This window comes from Labrus bergylta, chromosome 17, assembly GCF_963930695.1.
Source record: "Labrus bergylta chromosome 17, fLabBer1.1, whole genome shotgun sequence".
Lineage (NCBI taxonomy): Eukaryota > Metazoa > Chordata > Actinopteri > Labriformes > Labridae > Labrus > Labrus bergylta.
Genome location: NC_089211.1, coordinates 8,947,568 through 8,967,821, shown reverse-complemented (window position 1 = coordinate 8,967,821; position 20,254 = coordinate 8,947,568). Strand labels below are relative to the sequence as shown.

Sequence of the window (20,254 nt, the reverse complement as noted above, 5' to 3'; positions counted from 1 at the left end):
ACAAATAACCTTCGGATTAATGATGCATTTAAAAGGTTCTATGAAAAGTTATATAGTTCTGAAAACGATGTGAATAAGCTCGAGGAAGGGTTCTTCTTAAACAGTTTGACAATCCCGCAACTATCAGATAATCTTTTGGAAGGCCCCATCTCCTTATTTGAAATCGATACAGCCATATCCTCACTCCAATCCGGGAAGTCGCCCGGGGCGGACGGATTTCCGGTTGAGTTTTTTAAAACACTAAAAGATAAGATCAATAAATTATTACTTAGAGTTTTCAATACATCTATTGAGGACTCAAAACTCCCAGAATCAATGTATTTGGCCAATATAACACTTATATTAAAGAAAAAGAAAAATCCAGAACTCTGCTCCTCATACCGACCAATCAGTCTACTTGGAGTGGACACAAAAATTTTATCTAAAGTATTGGCTTGCAGGTTAGAACGGGTAATGACTCATATCGTGGGTGCAGATCAGACCGGTTTTATAAAGGGTCGAATGTCATGTCACAATACAAGACGCTTATTTAACATCATTCATTATCTCAATCATTGCCAAATTCCTGGAGCAATTATATCGATGGATGCTGAAAAAGCCTTTGATCAGGTTGAATGGGAATACATGTTTGACATTTTGAAGAGATTTGGCTTTCAAACCAACTTTCTAGGCTGGGTGAAACTTCTGTACAAGAAGCCCACAGCTTCTGTCCTGACAAACGGTCTTATTTCAGCATCTTTCAAGTTGTCAAGAGGTACAGCCCAAGGCAGTCCTCTGTCCCCGCTTCTGTTTGCCCTGGCTATAGAGCCGTTAGCAATAGCTATTCGACAAAATATTAATATTAAAGGAACAATGATCGGTACGAAGCAAAACAAGATTTTGTTGTATGCAGATGATGTCCTGTTGACCTTAACAGACCCGAGTGTGTCAGTACCTGCTGTCATAGAATGTGTTAAAGAATTTGGACTAATATCTGGATACAAAGTTAATTTTGACAAATCTGAGATAATGCCCCTGGTGAGCGATAGACGTGTTGAACCTGATTTTGTTAGACCATTTCGCTGGGCCCCTGATGGTTTCAGTTATCTGGGAATAAAAGTCACGCCAAAACTCAATCGACTGTATAGTGAAAACATTTACCCGTTGACTAAGCACTTGAAAGAAAATATGATGAGATGGAGGAATCTGCCCATTTCCTTTCTTGGTAGGATCAATCTCATTAAGATGACTATTCTCCCTAAGATAATTTATCCTGTATCTATGCTTTTTGTAATTTTAAGGACAGAAGATATTAGAGATATTAATAAAGCAATATCAGACTTCATTTGGGCAGGAAGGAAACCCAAAATAAAATTAGAGAAGTTACAACTCACTAAAGAAAAAGGTGGGTGGGGTCTACCTAAAGTAGAAAATTATGTTATGTCAATACATGCCAGGATTATTTCTTCATGGGTGGTTGGAAACACTGGGTTGCCTTGGCTTGAAATAGAGGCCATAATGTGTAAACCTTTTTCCCCTATAAATTTATTAGACAAACGACTGAAGGAATTACCAATTCTAGTTAAGGACAACTTGTTAATAACCAATATCATAAGGATGTGGAGAAGCTTAAAGGCAATGTTTAAGGAAAACTATCCCTTGAATGCGCTTACAACATTGGTGGACAATCCAGATTTATCAGTGGAGGGGGCAGGGCCTAACTATAAACAGTGGCAGGAAGCAGGCTTAAAAAGGGTGCATGATCTTTGCAATAATGGGATCTTCAAAACGTTTGACTCTCTGAGAGATCAGTACAATATACCTACCAAGGACTTTTACAAATATCTACAAGTCAGGCACTATGTATTGGAGAAGGCAAATACCCTCAATTTCTTTAGTGGTTCGCATATGCTGGAAAGATTTTTCTTGGATCATACAAAAAATGAACATTTTGTATCAAGGTTTTACTCTGAGCTACAGAATTTGGAGGTGGATAAACTTGCTTCCTTAAGAACATCATGGTCGGCGCTGCTGAAGATGGCTATAGATAAAGATACATGGGAAGAAATTCTGATGTTACCCTCCAAGATTTCAATCTGTAATAGATATAAGGAGATGCAATACAATATCTTGCATAATGTTTATATATCTCCATATATTTATAGTAAGTTCACAACAGGAGCTTCCCCAATTTGTTCCAAATGCAAAGCTAATACTGGAACTAGAATGCATTGTCTTTGGGAGTGTGAAAAAATTAAATTATTTTGGAAAGCAGTATGTGGAGAAATAGGCACGGTGATAGGACAACAACTGCCTCCTGGCCCACTTCTATGCCTCCTAGGAAGTCTACCGAACATTTTGAGGGAACATAAGGACATAATCCAATTTCTTTTAATGTTGGCTAGGAAGGCTATAATGACAAAATGGGTTGGGGATGAATCCCCTACTGTTCACTTGTGGAAATCTCTGATATCTGATGTTGTGATGTTGGAAAAGTTAAGATACTGTATTAGTGGAAAGACTCATCTCTTTAAAAGGAAATGGGAGAAGCCCTTGAATCTTCTAAATGTTAAGTGCAACTTATCATAATGATCCCTGAATGATTATCTTGCTACTATACAACATCATTGTTAAACACATGTATACTATACTGATGGATGCTGAATGTGACTACTGAACCAACTATGCAATTATTTTGTTAAAGTACACTGAGCTGTTATTGTTTTGTGTTTGAAAATCAATAAAACAAAATGTTAAAAAAAAATAAAAAATAACACATACTATTTATTTAGCGGCCGCAACCTCCATTGGTTGTATAGCGCGATTGCGGTCCACTTTTCTTTTTTTTATTAATAAAAAAAACCAAAACGATTAACCGTGGACACGGAAAAAATGACGTCGTGTAACCGTTTACAATCTTTTGTAACCGTTCACACCCCAGTTCTAACCTCTCCATTTTTCAAAAGCATCTCCAATATTGATCCTAGTTTGAGCACGTTTCTGCTCGTGGAGCTTATTAGAAACATGCAGAGGCTTTTTAGGTCGGGTACAATCACTTCTATCTGAACCACTTCTCTTGCCCGCTTCCATCGCTGCAACACCTGTTGACCTGATAACTGCTCTCATATCTGACAAACTGAGGGGTGTCCAAAACGGCCATGTGGGGGTGCCTTAAAACCGCCTGTCCAGGCTGGCTGGTGCATAAAGTTGATGAAGGGTGTTTGATGCAGACTGTGACCTTTGACCTGCAGACTGTTCTGCTGTCTGACGCCTCCTCTGTGTCTGAACTTCCTGGGTTTGATCCACATGGACTCTGCCATCTCCCACCAGCAGAAGGAGCAGACTGCGTACACCTCCGTAAGTCGTCCCACGGGTTTTGAACTTCACGTTCTCGGTTAGTTTCATGATGGATAGAATCAGAGAGTGACGAAGCTTTGTGTGTCATATTTGAACCAAAAATATAAAAGACCTTATATTGATGTTTTTGTTGCCAAGGGTTTCAAACTAGAATCATATCAAAGTTTAAGTTCTGTTACCATGGCAACTCCACCTGCAGGAAGCGAAAACACACCTGACCTCTCGTGTGTTTCTCTGCAGATCATGGGATCCATGTGCGTCCTCTCTTTCATCGCTAACGGCTTCTACATCTACTACCCCATGCTGATCGTCATCCTCTGCATCGCCACGTACTTCAGGTCAGTCTGGTGGGGGGGGGGGGGGGGGGGGGCGGTGCTGCAGTGTGGATCTATCAGCCTACATATGAAGGAGTCTGTAAAACCACGTGCAGAGGGAGATATGGTTGTGCACGCGTTGACGTCAGACGATGTAACTCGACGTCATCCTGGATTATGAGCATCTCGCTTTTAGAACTTCTGACCGACAACTCCACTTCATCAAAGACGCTGCGCCGCTGTTCACCTATTGTCTTAGATTAAGGACTCTTTTTATATAAACATCATGCCAGGTTTATTTAGTGAACATTAGATCGCCGTTTACCCGCCAGATAACGTTGGGTCTGCACTAGAGAGCGAGCTGCTCATAACATCTGAACTCTCTGTGTTTATTATACTCATCGTCATCAAATAGAACTCTCAACGCCTCCAACAGAAACCAGGGTCCCTGACCAGGGTCAGGTCAGGGTCTATGACCAGAGGAGAGCCGGTCATCAGAGTACAAAATGTTTATCGCTGCGATAATCATGAAACCTAAAACTAATGAGCCAAACATGTGAAGGTCACACTGTGAGACTTTGAGACTTGGTCTCTGTTGTCGTGATACTGCAGACTCGCTGCCTCAACCTCCTAGGCTTCCAGCAGTTTGTGGGTGACAGTGAGATGACCTCTGACCTTATCGACGAGGGCAAGGAGATGATCCGACGAGGTAACGACAGAACAATAGAAATGGTGCTGTCTTTAAACGATGCAGGTTAAACTAATCATCAGCGATGTCTTCACAGAGAAAAGGAAACGGCAAAGGGTAGAAGACGGAGAGAACAGACGCAGAGTGAGTAACCAATCAAATCACTCCTCCAGACCACTGCTCACTTCACATTTGTCTGTTTTTAACCACATTACGAGGACCGCTGGGGGCCCCTCATGGTTAGTTTGCACGCCTCATGTACAGAGGCTGATCACGTCACTTCCCACGCTCTTTCTCTCTCTGATTTCTGTGTGTGTCTCTGTGTGTGTGTGTGTGTGTGTGTGTGTGTGTGTGTGTGTGTGTGTGTGTGTGTGTGTGTGTGTGTGTGTTCTGCAGGAATGGAAGGAGCGTTACGGAAACTCGAGGGATGACTACACGACGAGGAACAGGAGCAGCCATGAGATGAAGGAGACCAGTTACTCAGACTCCGTGACGCCCAGAGACAACAGACGTAAGTGCTCCCCTCTGTGGAGATTCTAAAAGACTCCCGCTGACCGATGATAACCAGCTGCTGTGGTGTGTTGAACAGAAGCTAAATACTCTCGCTCTGGAGGCCGGGCGGAGAGGGACTGCATGGAGCTGCTGCAGGACGCTGAACCTTTAGACTTTGATGTGGATTTCCTTGTTGTTGATATGTTTGATGATGAAGAAATTCGCCGTTGAGACTGACTTGCTTTCAAAGAGTATAATTTTATTTAAGCAAGAAACAGAATCACTGGTCACGTCTGACCAGGAGGATCAAGAAGCCAATAATGATCTCTGTCGAACACACAGAGACAATTGCTTATATGCATCTAAACATCTGTTTTCCGTCTTGGGTCATAAAAACATCAAGTTACACAACCATATATGGCAATACTCCTATACAACACCTCAGTTTAAACATTCCACCTAAGGGGACTCCTAAATCTCCTTCAGATACTATCTCCAGACACACCCATTGTAAACTTATATTATCTCTGTCCTGGTTACATCAGACACTTCATAGTCCCCCCTAGCGAGACTATAGTCTCGCAAACGAGATAAATTATACAATTATGATGTTAATTAGCCTCATACGAATCACTTCTGTTCATGCTTAACCTTAGTGATATAGTAAAATTTTATTTGTGGAGTGTGAGAGCGAAAAACCCATCAGGCAGCTATCTTTCTTTATTATCCATCAAACAATCTAGACAGGAAAACTCTCTCACGGTTCTTCTGCCCCAGGCAACCACCTATAGTACTCCAAACCAATTAAAAAGAAAAAGGGTTATGAAAACTTTTCAGGATGATATATAAATGCACACATTCAAAACCTCAGAAATAAAATCTAAAAATTGTCCAAAGTCAGGCTGGTCGACCCATCGCACCTTCCAATGGACCTCTCCCTACCTAACACCACTTTCCCTAAGGATCGATAAAGAAAGAAAACACCTGAGGTCCCAATATATGCATCTTATACAGTTCCAGAAAAATATGTCTTGCTAAAAATATCTACTATAAAGTAAAACATACAAAAATATTTATCAACAATACAAGTTACATTGTAATAAACCTTCAATGATTTTTCAATCGAAACCCCTCATCATGATGTCTTCATTCAGGTTTCCGTTGTCCATTTCCATCCTCCATTTTCTTAAGTTTGGTTGTTTCAACTCCATTAATCTGGAAGAATCTCTGGACAATCAGCCACCTTCACATTGGTCTCCCAAATATCATCCTGGGAAGAAAAATCAACAGCCAGTATCTTTGTACATACAAAACCATCAAAGATATTCATTTTTGTATCATACTTTCACATTATTCCACTACATGATTAACATATACATGATTAATATACATGATTAAAATATTCAATTCCCCCCTTTTATCAATTCACTTCCAGTTCAAAATAATAGTGAGTCAATGTTGAATTCAGATATTCAAAAATGGATATTTCTCTCCAATCTCTATGACCTCCAATGAAAAGACTCTAAGTTGTGAAATTGTGCCAAATCTCTTTTCTTTCTACTGCTAGAGATTGTCGTAGAGTTATCCTCATCAGACCCTTGTCCCTTCTGAATAACAAAAACATCATACGGAAGTTTCAACTGTGCCATATAACAACATCCAATCCAACCATAAGGTAAAAATAAGTATGCCTTATCACCACAAATCCACCAGATATCTTTAAATGTTCCTATGGTAAAATTACCCGGTAAAGTTTGATTCTTTACACTTAGAGTTTTACTCAGTCGGCGATGTGGTGCATGAAAGGTCACTATATACATGTCATCAATAGCCCTTTGATCACGTTGTCCAAATTGCATCATATAGTTATCACATTCTGATATTCCCATAAACATACCATCTCCACCATGAGTACCATTTGAACAAAAACAAGATTTAACCTTCACAGGTGTCACTTCCATAGGATCAGGGACTGCTGTCGTAATATCTTCATACTGATCAAGGAGATTTATATATGATAAGTTCTTCAACCAAGCACAATTCCGTTGAGGTGTAAATAGATGCACCGACACGGCCATCAAATAATCATATGGTGCTTGTTGCTTAAATACCAACCACGATAGCACATAATTTTGACATTTAGAAGTTAAAGGTTCTGGTACCGTCTCTAGAATTGAAGGCCATGTGCCTGGTGCTGGAACTCTCACGACACATGGACCACTCAAATTACTAGCCAATCTAACAGAATGAGTCAACTGTTGGTACCACATATTTCTACTTGCCCACGGGTCTGCAATTTGCAACACCGAGGAATCAAACCCATAAGCTTTCCATTGGGTTTCACGCTTCTCTAATGCATGAAGATGTTTAGTCATGACTTCTGATGTTCCGTCAGCATCTACAAAATCACCAATCAGATTCGACATAGTCATCTGAATTGTTTCAGCTGCCTTAACTAATGTAGATGTAGCAACAGATGTCAACATCATACCTACAGACTTTGTAGACACCGAAGAACTCATCATTGTTTCGTTGATAGTAGATCCCATCTTTACAACCTCACTTGTAAAATTACTCGCAGCTAGAGTAGTAACCAAAGTTGATACGTTAATACTACTAGTTATTCTCTGAGCTACAGTAGTAGACATCATCTGTTCATCAGTCACCCTTGGAGTGACTAGTTGCTTTTGAACCTCTTTAGCCACCGTAACTACTTCAATAGGATCTAGGCCTTCTACCACAAGCATTATCTTACGAGTTCTATACCCTTTTACCCAATAATTGTGATATGGTACAAATTTAAACTCTGGATCCAAATAAGTGCATGTATATTCTCCCTGATCTTCCCCTGTTACATTGATTAGGACAAGTGTACAGTCGTCTTCAACCCTAAACAACCTTATGTGATTATACAAAATATACTTTCTTTGATCAGGAGGCACACTATTAATTTCAGGTCCTGTTAGCACTATTTCTTCACCACGAGCATTTTTCCAATTAGGGGGATTATTACCATCATTATTCCATTTTCCACATTTACATGGAAGGCGTGCTGAATTCCCTAACGTAGCTTTAATCACAATGTTTACAGGAATTTGAGTTGTAGAAATCATTTGAGGCTCAGCTGTATTTAGACGCAATATCTCTGTGACGTCAGTAACCTTCAGTTTTGAAAAGGTGGATGTCTGCTTTATTTTCTCAATCAGCGGGAGAGTTGATATGGTAGTTGACAGTTTTCCTACTTCAACAACCAGGGGTTTTGCAATTCTAGTTTCATTTAGTACCACTAAAGTCACAATACTGTTTCTGTAACCTAACCCCAATTGGACACTATGCTCTCCCATATTTACTAATTTTGGGTCATAATATGTACACTTATAGTCACCTTGATCTTCAATCTGAGATCTACGTAAATAAAGACTACAGTCTCCCTCAATCTTTGACCTTCTTCGATCATTAAGCAACACATACTTTTCTAGTGGTGATGTCCCCAATAAATCAATAACCTTACCATGGCTATCTTCCCACTTGACTCGGAATTTCCCTTTCCCATTATTTTCCTTTGTACACTGACATGGGAGCTGAACTGACTTTCCCAAAATCACTTCTACTCTAGTCCTCGTAACGTTTTGGTCTAACCTTTCTTCGGGTTGGCCTTGGACTCCTTGGTCCAACTGGGTCTGTGAATTTTCCTGTAGAGGCATCACAGCCCTCTGGAGTCTTTGACTCATGCTCTTGAGAAATAGACTCTGTTGTTTCTGGGACATGTTGTAAATCAATGTCACCAAATCGTCTTTCTTGCTCATGGACTGACAAGTCATCCCTGACATCATCAAAAGTGTAATCAAAATCATCATGCATAGCCCCAACATGGTCAATCCCTTCTTCCGGATCGTGACCTTGGGGGTCTGCACGAAACTCTGCTGCTTCTGCAGCTTCTGTTGGCTCTCTTGCGCTTTCAACATCTCGGTTCTGTGATCGTGGAACCTCTTCTGTTGGCGCTTTAACACAATGTGATAAATGATACCAGGTAGGAGACCCTTTAACCTGGACCGCAGTTCCCGTACTGCGGACTACTTCAAATGGTCCTTCGCGGCGTTCATTAAACCACTTCCTCCTAAACACCTTCACGAATACCTTGTCTCCAGGTTGCACTGCATTCGTCTTTTGCTCATCGAGTCTCTCTTGCACCTCCTCTCGTTTTTGCCTGTCAGAGACATATGTGTATATTCTCTTATGTAAAGCAGCCATGTAATTAACATACACTCGCATTTCATCTTCTAAAAGGGCTAAACTTGGACCCTTGCCACTTGTACGCAAACAAGGTGTCGGCATCCGTCTGCCCATTGCCAACTCATGGGGTGTCATGCGCAATTCACGGAGCCCACTTGAACGACACACCATTAACGCCAGTGGAAGCGCTTCCACCCAATTCAAACCTGTGTGTTGGCAGATTTTAACAATGCGGTTTTTTAACACACCATTCATTTTTTCACAAGCACCTTGGCTTTGCGGATGATAAACAGCTCCTAAACGTTGTTTAATTCCCAATTTTTGCAGAATTAGTCTTACTGTTTTATCTACGAACTCTTTCCCATTATCTGAGGATATGCGATCTGGGAGTCCCCACCTGCTTATAACCTCACGACACAAAAACTTGGCAACAGACTGAGCATCTTTCCGCTTAGTTGGACAGGCCTCGGGCCACCTTGAAAATCTATCCACAACAACTAACATGTATCTTTTACCTCCTACCGGTCTTATCATGTCAACAAAATCCACAACTAACTCACGCATAGGACCTGTTGGCGTTGGAATATAACCGGGAGGAACCATCACACCCCTACGAACGTTGTTTTTTAGACAGATAGTACACCTGCCTATGACATAATCAATCTGTTCAAGCAAGTACGGTGCCCAAAAACCATATTCTTTCGTGATCTTTCTCCTAACCTCCCCCCTTGCAACATGGGCTAAACCATGTGCCTCCTGGATCATCAGACCCAGCAGGTCTGGGGGCGCTACCAGCAGTCCTTCATGATTTCTCCACAGGCCAGTGGAATCTTGAGTGGCTCCTCTGTCTCTCCACAATTGTTTATCCATCGCAGAAGCAGCTTCTTGCATTGAGACAACATCCCTGAGCGTAATGTTATCCTCCAAGTCCACTTCATGGGTGATCAGAAGAACTTTGCCCAATTTGTTTGCTCCTGTTATCGCCTTTGCAGCCTCATCAGCTACTTTGTTACCTTGTGTGACCCTTGACATGTCCTTTTTGTGTGCTGCACACTTAGTCACTGAGATTTCCTTCGGCTTCATCATCGCATGCAACAATTTCATTATCTGGGCATGATGCTGTATCGGAGAACCATCTGTTTTCTTAAACCCCCGATTCTTCCACACCGATCCAAATAGGTGGCACACATTATGTGCATATGCCGAATCTGTATATATCGTCACCCGCTTGCCTTCAGCCAACAGACATGCTTCAGTCAGCCCCACTAGCTCAGCAAGCTGTGCAGATGCAGGTTGTGGTATTTCTTCTGCTTTTTCAACAACAAACTCCGTCCCCTGGGCTTTGACTACTGCATAACCAGCACTCAATGCATCATCCACACGATAGCAGGACCCATCAGTCCAATACTCCACATCCGACTCATGCAGTGGAAGAGCTTGTAAATCCGACCGGAGCTTCGAATATCTCTCCACTTCCTGAACACAATCATGTGGCTCCCCATCCTCTGGAGTCGGCAAGTTCTCAGCTGGATTTACTGTGACACACCTTACCAAGGTGACATCTTCCTGCTCTAAAAGCCTATGATAGTCTCTAAGCCTAGGCATAGTCAAAGTATATTTACCAAAGTTCAGAAGATTTCTGAGACTATGGTGGGTAAGAATTGTTACAGGGTAACCCATAGTTACTGATGATGCTTTATCATACATTAGATAAACTCCCGCCATTGCTCTGTAGCACAGTGGTAACCCCATCTCCACTTCAGAATAGCCAGTAGAATAATAAGAAACAGGTTGAGGACTTGTCCCCGTACCTGTGGGCTGACAAAGAACTGCACATGCATATTTACCCCCAGTGGATGTAGACACATACAACAAAAAGTTCTTAGAATAATCTGGCAATGCTAGCGCTGGTGCTTCCTGTAACCTCTGTTTAATTGTCTCAAATGCCACAAGACTTTCCTGCGTCCAGGTGAGATTGCAATGGAGTTGAGCATTCCCGGTTTCTTTGATCATAGCCCTCAAAGGCCCTGTTAGAGTGGCATAGTCCTCCACCCATGCTGAAGAATATCCCGCAATTCCAAGAAATGTCATCATCTCTCTGACTGTTCTGGGCTTCGGCGCCTTTCGAATGGCTTCCAAATGGTTGTCAGAGATGCCTCTGTGTCCCTGAGTTATTGTTTGATCCAGATACACCACCTTCTCCTGACAGAATTGCAACTTCTTCCGAGAAGCCTTGTGTCCTTTTTCTGCCAATAACTGCAACAATTTAATTGAATCTTTTTGGCACGTTTCCTTATCTGGTGAACAGATGACAATGTCATCTACATACTGAATAACAGTACTTTTCAAATTCTGATTTAACCCTGCCAAATCATCCTTCAACACTTTATTGAAAATATGAGGGCTATGTTTGAATCCTTGAGGGAGCCTCTTATATTTGAAAGCCTGTCCTTTATATGTAAATCCAAACAACCCTTGACTTTCTTCACTTAGTGGAACACTAAAAAATGCTCCACACAAATCTAACACTGTGAAATGTGTAGCGTCTGGGGGAATTTGGGCCAACATAGTATGAGGATCGGGCACATCCGCCGAAAAGTCAGCCACCACTTCATTTACCTCTCTTAAATCATGTACCAAGCGATACGATTCATCTGGCTTCTTTAAAGGCAATATAGGTGTGTTACTCTGTGGATCTGAACATTTCTCCAACACACCTGCTTGCAACAGACCTTCAATTTGTGGTTCAATCCCTTGAATTGCCTCCTCTTTTAGTGGATATTGGTTCTTCCAAGGAGGTTTGCTTCCTGGTCGAAGTTCAACTCTCACCGGTTGGGCTGACTTCACAAGGCCAATATCAGTACTATGCCGTGACCACAAACATTCTGGAACTTGTTGTAACATCCCCTCTGTCATACTATCTGAGTCTAATTTAGCACTGAAAATCGACTCATGAGTCATTATCACCACTTGTGGTCGTCCTTGTCCTTGAGCTGAGATCATGATTTTCATGAATTGCTGATCTTCACTCATCCAGATAGCAGGATTCTCCTTTGTTGGTGCAAACTGTATTTTCTCAGCTTCTGCCATCATTGCCCCTATATGCTTCTGTTCAAATCCTTCAGCAACCAGCAAAGTCACATGTGGAACACTTTCCTTGATGTCGTGCTCCTTGTTAAGATAATCATCACTGTTTATCTTCATCGCTGCTCCTTGTGGCCCCAAAATCATGCAACATGAGTTAAGGTGAACCTGTTTAGGTTGACTACTCAACCACTCCTCCGGATTTATTTGACCAGCGTTCTTAAAATATTTAAGTGTGCAGTGGTGTGAATACTCAGGGAGCTTAGCATTAGGCATATTTGCTACAATGAACTTCTCCCACAGCTTGGCCGGCTCCAATAGCTCTGGACTAAGATTTCCAATCCAGTACACTGAAGAAGTGTCAGTCTCCGGTGTCATAAATAGTTGGTGATAAACATCACTCGGCACATCCACCAGACAGCCGTCTGGTGTACACCGTATTGTACAATTCAGTTTGCATAAAGCATCTCTTCCCAAGAGTGCAATGGGCGTATGTTTTGACACCAATATAGGTATTGTGATTTTCCGATGTTTATAGCAGAGCTCAATTGGTTTTGTGAGAGGAATCAGCTGTTTCACACCCTCAAACCCGATCGTCCGTACCAATTGGTCAGACATGGGGAGATGTATAGCATCTTCAGGCCGAACACAGGTAAAAGCTGCTCCGCAATCCGCCATTACTTCCAATGGTTGATCATTGACTTTCACCACTATTGTTGGATCTTGCTCCGGCCCTGACACTACCAGCTGACACCCCCCTTTCGAGTCTTCTGGGCACCCCTAGAACCCTGGCTCCGGGCCCCTGTAAGGGTTCACCGGTCCCATGAGTTCCCTTGGTTTTCCTCTGATGTCTCCTCTGAAGCCTCCTCTGAAGCCTCTTCTGAAACCTCCTCCTGTTTTATCACAGTTACGAGCAAAGTGGCCTATCTGACCACAATTATGACATGCTCCCCAAGATTGTTGAAAATTTCCTGATTGAGTTGATTGAGGCTGACTCTGCATAACCACAGCTTGTTTCTTCTCCTTCTTCTTATTATCCACCAGCTGTAGTTGGTTAAGCTTTCTAAGAGTTTCCTGGTCCTGTTCCTTCTGGTCATGCTCTTTTTTCCGATACAGATCAACTTGATGTGCTATGTGATCTGTATACACACCTTTTGCCATGCTTCCAAGACCAACCACCTCCGCCAGCTTGCTCCGCACTGGTAGGGGCAATCCCTTCTGTATCTTAGCTCTCAAAATTGATTGCTCCATTTGATTCAAATCTGGGTCATTTCCTGTGACATTTCTCCACACTTGATGAGCCCTTGACACATAAGCTCTTGGGTTTTCCTGTGGGCCCAATGGTTCAATGAGAATATTATCAGGGTGTACGTTGGTTGGAAATGTATCTCTCAATGCTCTCCACATCCGACCTCTACTGGCAGCCAACAATTCCGGATCATATACTGCAGTTGCCACATATCTATTAAGGCCTGCCGCCTGCAGGATTTCCTCCATCGCTGGGACCCCAATGAGGCTAGCCAAGAGTCTCTTAATGTCTCCCATGGCAGGCTGTGTTCCCACCAAAACCTCTTCCAACTTCGAAATCCAAGGATGCGCTCCATCTTGAAGAGTGGGTAACTTTTCAAGTATGTTTGACATGTCTGTACTTTGCCAAGGTTTATACTCTAAATTTTGACCTCGCACAATTACTGGACACATTTTATTGAATCTCTTTTCTTTTCTTGGACGTAATTCATACCCCAAAGTGTCAGACCTTTGAGACTTCTTCTGTATTTTCTTCCGTGTTTTTTTCAGTTCCTCTAGTTGCCTTTCCAAGACATGCTGGGTTGCTGGACAGGTAGATTCATTCATTTTCACAAGGCATCTATCTATAGTTCTCTCCACCTCTCTTAAAGCGCTGCATCCATCATCTTCCACCCCTAAACCGGCTGCTAATGGGTGAAGATATGAAGGACCTTCTCTCTCTGAGTCTTCATCATCATTGCTCACATCTGTGTCGTCCTTTCCTGGATCCACTCTTCTTATTGGCTTGTCTCCTTTTTTCTCCGCTTTAGCCAACATCCGTCTTACTGCTGGGTCATATCCACCAACAGCTTCATCCGAATCACTCTCACTGTCATCCTCTATGTCCAGTCGTCTGAACTGCTGACCGCTCCAACTTCTCAAACGGGTCTTTTCATGTTTGCTGTCGGAGCTTGGGTACATTTCTATGGTCGTTGTAGCCTTTCCCTTCTCGATTATTTGTTCATCCTCGTCTGTGATGTGATAGTTGCCCTTCTGTATAATCACTGGGAGCTGGGGGTAAACATCAGTAAACTTCACTTCCTTCTCATAAGGCGGGGGCTTCTTTACTAAGGCAGTATGTGAGAAGGGTGTGTTAACCTTCTCCATTAACTTACCCACTGCCTTATCATTTTTCTGTATTTCTTGCATACCGCGGCCTCTTTTTTCATTTGCAGCTTCTAACAGTTTCTGTCCTTCATTTTCAAACAACTGCAGAACTCCAAGCTCAGTTTGTCTTTTCTCCATACGCCTTTTTCCCTTTTTCCCCTTCTTCTGCTTTACCTTGTATATAGACACAAGTACCTGTATTGTTTTGATCACATCCGGGTTCAAAGTCCCCTCCACTGGCCAAGGCTGGTCAATGTCAGGCCAACGCTTACTCCATTTTTCTGATATTTTTGGAATATCTTTAACGAGAGGATTAGTCTTCTGTACTACATCAACAGGAGTGATTGATTTTGTAATTTTGGTGTCCATCTTTGACATTACAATGACCCTCTTAGTTCCTCGTATTATAAGTCAAACTATTTAGAAAGTACTGTTACCACACTTTAAAGTGAATGAATTTGCCAACCCCAAAGGAGACCAAAGCCTTCTTACTATAAAAGCAAAAGCACTTCTTTATCACCTAATGCATCTAATCACACTTATTTATCTTTAAAATTATGGAAATAATGTCAATGTTCCATCTCAAAATAGCCCAGGTCAAGCTAGACCATACTCAGACAATGAAACCAGCATTCACAGCACTCAACTGCATTTGAATCAAATCAACTTTTCCATAAATGATCAATCAAATCAAAAATACTCCATTATTGACCAAATGCTTCAATTAGTCAGTCTGTTGCCAAGACTTCCTCCTATATAATTGTAATGTGATACATAGAAGAAACAATGTAAGCCTCTATGCTAAAACAGACTAAGCATGTATCAAAGATGTTGACTATAAAAAATGTGTATACACAGATAGAAAAGTTCAGGTGTTTGTTGAAAGAGTTTGTGGATAAAACCGCACTGGCCTTGATCAAGCTGGATTCAGGATCCCTACATGCTGTCATCCGCAAGCTTCCAGTGCTTGTGAAGTACCCGCCGGGTCTCTCCTCATCTGCCTTTTTGGACTGATCCAGTTCAGACACAATCCATCTGTCTGTCTTCCCTTTAGCTCTCACACAGCATAGTAGAGAGAAACAGAGAAAACAGAAAGAAAACAAAACAAAAGTTTAATCACTCTGAATCCATATACACAATGCAATAACAATTCAGTGAAATATGCACACATTATCTGGAATCTTTATCTATATATATATTTTATCTATTGCAAAGGCTGTCTCCCTACTGGGGGTGTGTTTTCCTTCCCTCTGTGTCCCACAGAGAGAAGAAGGAGGAGAGGGGGCTACCTCTCCACTCCCCTTAACAGGAGGAGTAAGCTAATTGGCTTTCTATGTGAGGCAACGCCTCTTGGACCCGCCTCCTAATTTTAGCAAGGGCTTCCAGTCTAACCTGGCTGTCAAAGGGTTAACATCGTCTCCAAACCCTATGGTCCAAACCTAGTGCATTTAATGCACAGACAGGCACATCTCACCCGTGGGTGCTGTGGGTGCTGTGACACCCCTACTTTCACTGAAATGTACACTTTTTACTAGTGGAGTCATTAAAAGGAAACTTATCGGTCAAGTAAGATTTATTAAGTGACAACTAAGCCAATCATATCTATTTGATTACAGTTGAAGCACGGTAAGGTTACATTTGCATTTAATCCTCCTGTCACTCATCACTGAGTCAGAGCTCAGAGCTCACACATGGAAACATGCTGCATGTAGCATCCTTCTGAAAGAGAGTAAGTCACCCAAACAGAGGTTTTTAAGATAATTCCACCTCACAAACCAACATAAGTGTAACATTTTCTCCTCTTGGTTGTTATTTTAGCTGTATGTATTTACTCCCATAACTTTACGATGTAGCAGAAGTCCCCTTTGCAGTTTTTCTAAATAAAAGCACATTTTATGTGAAGACCGGAAAAAGAGACTGAGGTGTAAGGCAATAAGAAAAGCAAAATAATGGCATCACAAAGAACCGTTTTGAATCTGATTTCTAGAGCTAACTCGGTTACTCACAATGGATGTTCATAAAGTTAGTGTCTAATTATCTTTTGTAACTTTGTCTTGTTATATGATGTTTCAGCTAAACTTAGTTATTGAACATTAAATGAAACAGAATGTGTTGATTTCCTAGAGGGTGGTAATATACTAGCACAGAACACACACACTTTTAAGATCACTGCTCCACCCCTGTGCACAGAGTCTACGCACACACAGAAATCAGCACAGTATCCTCCCAGTCAACAGCCAAATAGAAAAATGTATTCTCTAATAGTCAAAACCAACTTCTTCACCTATTTTAAACCAAACTATATGTTCTTTTTGAACAGACAAAATTTGCAGCATAATGTGGTCACACACATACGCTCAAACAGACAGAAAGAGAAGTTCACACTCCAATCAGCCGGCAGTTCTAAACTTTATCAGGAATTTTTCTGTTCTTTTCTCGAAACTTGCTACCTGAATGGGTACAGACTATCCTCGCTGGTCTCTCCACTTCTGTTAAAAACAGATACTATATACACTTATGCTATGTATAAACGTCCTTTATTAGGCTCATGTGTATTTATCAGATTAAACAAACATCCTCTGAGGGGCTCATAGATTTTTATCAAATTGAATATATAAAGTCCCCTGAAACAAAGGGCTCATAGGTTTTTAACACTGATGAAGATCAGATAAGTAAAAGTCCTCTGAAACAAAGGCTCATATTTTTTATCAAATCGGATATATAAACGTCCCCTTAGACAAAGGGCTCATAGATTTTTAACACTGATGAAGCAAAAATGTCCCCTCTTATAAGTTACTAAATCGCCTTTTAACCAATCACCTGCTACATATGCCTATTTAATAATACATCTATTCTATTTATCAATCACACATATACAAGAACATTTCCGGATCAAATACACATCTCCACACCACACAGACCTCTCAAAACCATCCAAATCACAACACAAGAGACAAGACACAGACAGAGACAAAGACCGTCCAGCAGCCACACAAACACTTCAGGCTGTATAGAGCTTGCGCCACACACATTCCAAGAACAGCCGCGCCTCAGCGAGTGCACACACATTTCAGTTCAGATTTTGAAGTCGACTCATTTATAATTTTCCTCTATCCAATCTTTTACTTTGGTCAGACTTTTAACAAATTGTCTTTTAACAAATTACTTCACACTGCATGCTTCAATGCACACTTTTTCCTTTACTCAGCGCTTTTTTCCCACTTTTCTCAAAACTCTTATCTTTATTCCTTATCTTCACTTTTCATCTTTTTACTTCTCATCTTTACACTTCTCATCTTTATTTCTTCTCTTTTATTTTCCTACATTATACGTTTATCATCTATTCAAATACCCTGGCCAGGGATCCCCTTTATTTATTTTTACTCAAATTTGACTACTTCTTAAAGCCAACTTTCACTTCAGTGTCTAATTTACACATGACTTACTGTTAAGAGGATACGGGCCCTGTCCTTGTTAAACTTGCATGGTTATTTAGCTAACTGGTCTCGTTACTAGTTGCACTTATGCTATCATTACCTTTCAACTTTATTCATCTCTTCTTCTCTTATTTATCTCTTCTTTATTTTATTCCCCTTTATTTATATACTTTTTAACTCAATAAACCCCAATTTAGACGGAGAATTACTCCAACATCAACACATCATTGCACTTCAGTTCTTTGACAGTGCGGCCAAAATTGCCGGTAGACGACAGAAACAGCTCCGCAATATGTGCAGAAAAAAGAAAGAAACACTTACGAAGTGATGGAAATAATAAACAAGCTGTGGTCCCCTGCAGAAGGCCCCAACTGATCCTGTTCCGTGACGCCAAAATTGATGTGGATTTCCTTGTTGTTGATATGTTTGATGATGAAGAAATTCGCCGTTGAGACTGACTTGCTTTCAAAGAGTATAATTTTATTTAAGCAAGAAACAGAATCACTGGTCACGTCTGACCAGGAGGATCAAGAAGCCAATAATGATCTCTGTCGAACACACAGAGACAATTGCTTATATGCATCCAAACATCTGTTTTCCGTCTTGGGTCATAAAAACATCAAGTTACACAACCATATATGGCAATACTCCTATACAACACCTCAGTTTAAACATTCCACCTAAGGGGACTCCTAAATCTCCTTCAGATACTATCTCCAGACGCACCCATTGTAAACTTATATTATCTCTGTCCTGGTTACATCAGACACTTCAACTTCAACGCTGAGTCTCTGACAGATGACGCTCTGGACTCAGAGTCTGGGAGGTAAACACGGCACACTTTTATTCCTAAGGAAATGTGACTGATGATCCAAGAGTTCAAAGAACCATGTAGCCCAATACTCCATGATTCATTGGTCAGAGTCTCAGTCGACTGCCAGACGAGCACAGGGACCGTTCCATTCCAGCTCTGTGGGGGTGTTTCATGTCTAATGTTACGTAGAGTTGTCTGTTTGAAATCCTTCATTGCTCATTGTAGAGACAAAATCATTTATCCTTATCCAGTGGTTATGGACTTATTTTATCTCAGATATTCACCCATATTTTCAGATGTGTTCACCAGTCAAACACTAGCAGTTCTCTGTCACCAGCAGAGGGCGCTATTGGATTACAACATTCATCATCACTCTGCAGAGAGTCAGGCTCGTACACGCTCATGAGTGTCTTCATTAAATATCTTTTCCTCAAGTGTTTGATAACTGAGGGATCAACACGATAAATGTTTCTATCTCTCTCTACAGTTTGATGATGAATCAAGTCCTATCATAGAATAGATAGTTATTCCAACATTAGAAGACAAAGAGATTAACCATGTGGATAAACTAAAATAAATCTGTGGATCAATGAGCACAAAAAAACCAAACGTTTGACTTTCAGTCGACGATGGGCAAAAACCAAGGAATCAGATTGGGCTGGTTAGTTGGGGAAACTTATTAAAACTCTTTGACATGTTTGACATAAATGAAGACACACCTCCCGTGTCGTCATCATAGCGATTCTCTCAGATTGAACCCTTGAACACTTTTTCTGTGACGCTCTGTTGTGTTTTTATTTCCATCCAGTCATGATGAGTAATGAAGCTCTCTCTTCTTTACTGTGTCGCTCTTTCAGACATGCAGGAGGACGATATCTGTCCATGTCTTCGTCACGCAGCCGAATATTCGACGACGTCTGACGGGAAGAAGAAAGGTGAAGGGGAGCCATAAACTGGAACACGCATTAAAGTTTGAAGGAAGTGAATGTACCACATGACCTCTGTTTCCCAGGATGCACGGTAACTTAACAGCAGGTGGCCTGTATCAGTGACGGTCTGTCCCCCTAAATGATCCATAATCCTGTCCATGAAGGCTTAAGGAATATTGAAGCTAACCATGTTACACTAACTGTCATGGAGACACGTCTAAGACCCCTGCATGTCAGGCAGGGGGCGCTCTAACCGTCTGAGCATGCTCTAAAAGAGAGTCACACCTTGCTGCATGTTGTCACTTTCATCACAGGTCACATGAAGGAAGGTCATCTATATTTGTGAATGTATTTCTCTTTTTGTCATGTTTGAAACACGATCACTCTCAGCTTCACTTCATCCACAGCTCACAGCAAGAGAACCCGAGTTGTCCGTCATGTTAAATCAAAACGACTGCTCGGGGACTCTCCCCGCTGACGCTCTTCTGCGGCGTTCACACGGGACACTCCGCCCCCTCATCTCCTCAAACAGT

General features: G+C 41.5%; 1 protein-coding gene and 1 long non-coding RNA gene across 2 annotated transcripts in view; both read left to right on the top strand.

The window, feature by feature from the left end:
• Positions 1-4,122: 4,122 nt before the first annotated feature.
• Positions 4,123-5,061, top strand: LOC136183204 (G-protein coupled receptor-associated protein LMBRD2B-like). The gene is made up of 5 exons (XM_065965800.1): positions 4,123-4,149; positions 4,263-4,359; positions 4,436-4,482; positions 4,735-4,849; positions 4,928-5,061. The coding sequence occupies exons 1-5, from the start codon at positions 4,123-4,125 to the stop codon at positions 5,059-5,061; spliced, it is 420 nt and encodes a 139-aa protein (XP_065821872.1).
• A 13,692-nt stretch (positions 5,062-18,753) lies between these two features.
• Positions 18,754-20,254, top strand: part of LOC136183165 (uncharacterized) — a 2,671-nt gene continuing 1,170 nt past the window's right edge. The window contains exons 1-2 of the long non-coding RNA XR_010669000.1: positions 18,754-18,804; positions 19,650-20,254. The exon at positions 19,650-20,254 is cut by the window's right edge and continues 1,170 nt beyond it. This is a non-coding gene — a long non-coding RNA (uncharacterized lncRNA). The remainder of the gene's footprint in view (positions 18,805-19,649) is intronic.

Excerpts from the sequence above, each read along its gene's own strand:
- LOC136183204 (XM_065965800.1), top strand. The coding sequence starts at position 4,123 with ATGACCAGAGGAGAGCCGGTCATCAGA. Across the intron at positions 4,360-4,435 it reads CAAGGAGATGATCCGACGAG|AGAAAAGGAAACGGCAAAGG; the intron begins GTAACGACAGAA and ends ATGTCTTCACAG. Across the intron at positions 4,850-4,927 it reads GACGCCCAGAGACAACAGAC|AAGCTAAATACTCTCGCTCT; the intron begins GTAAGTGCTCCC and ends TGTGTTGAACAG.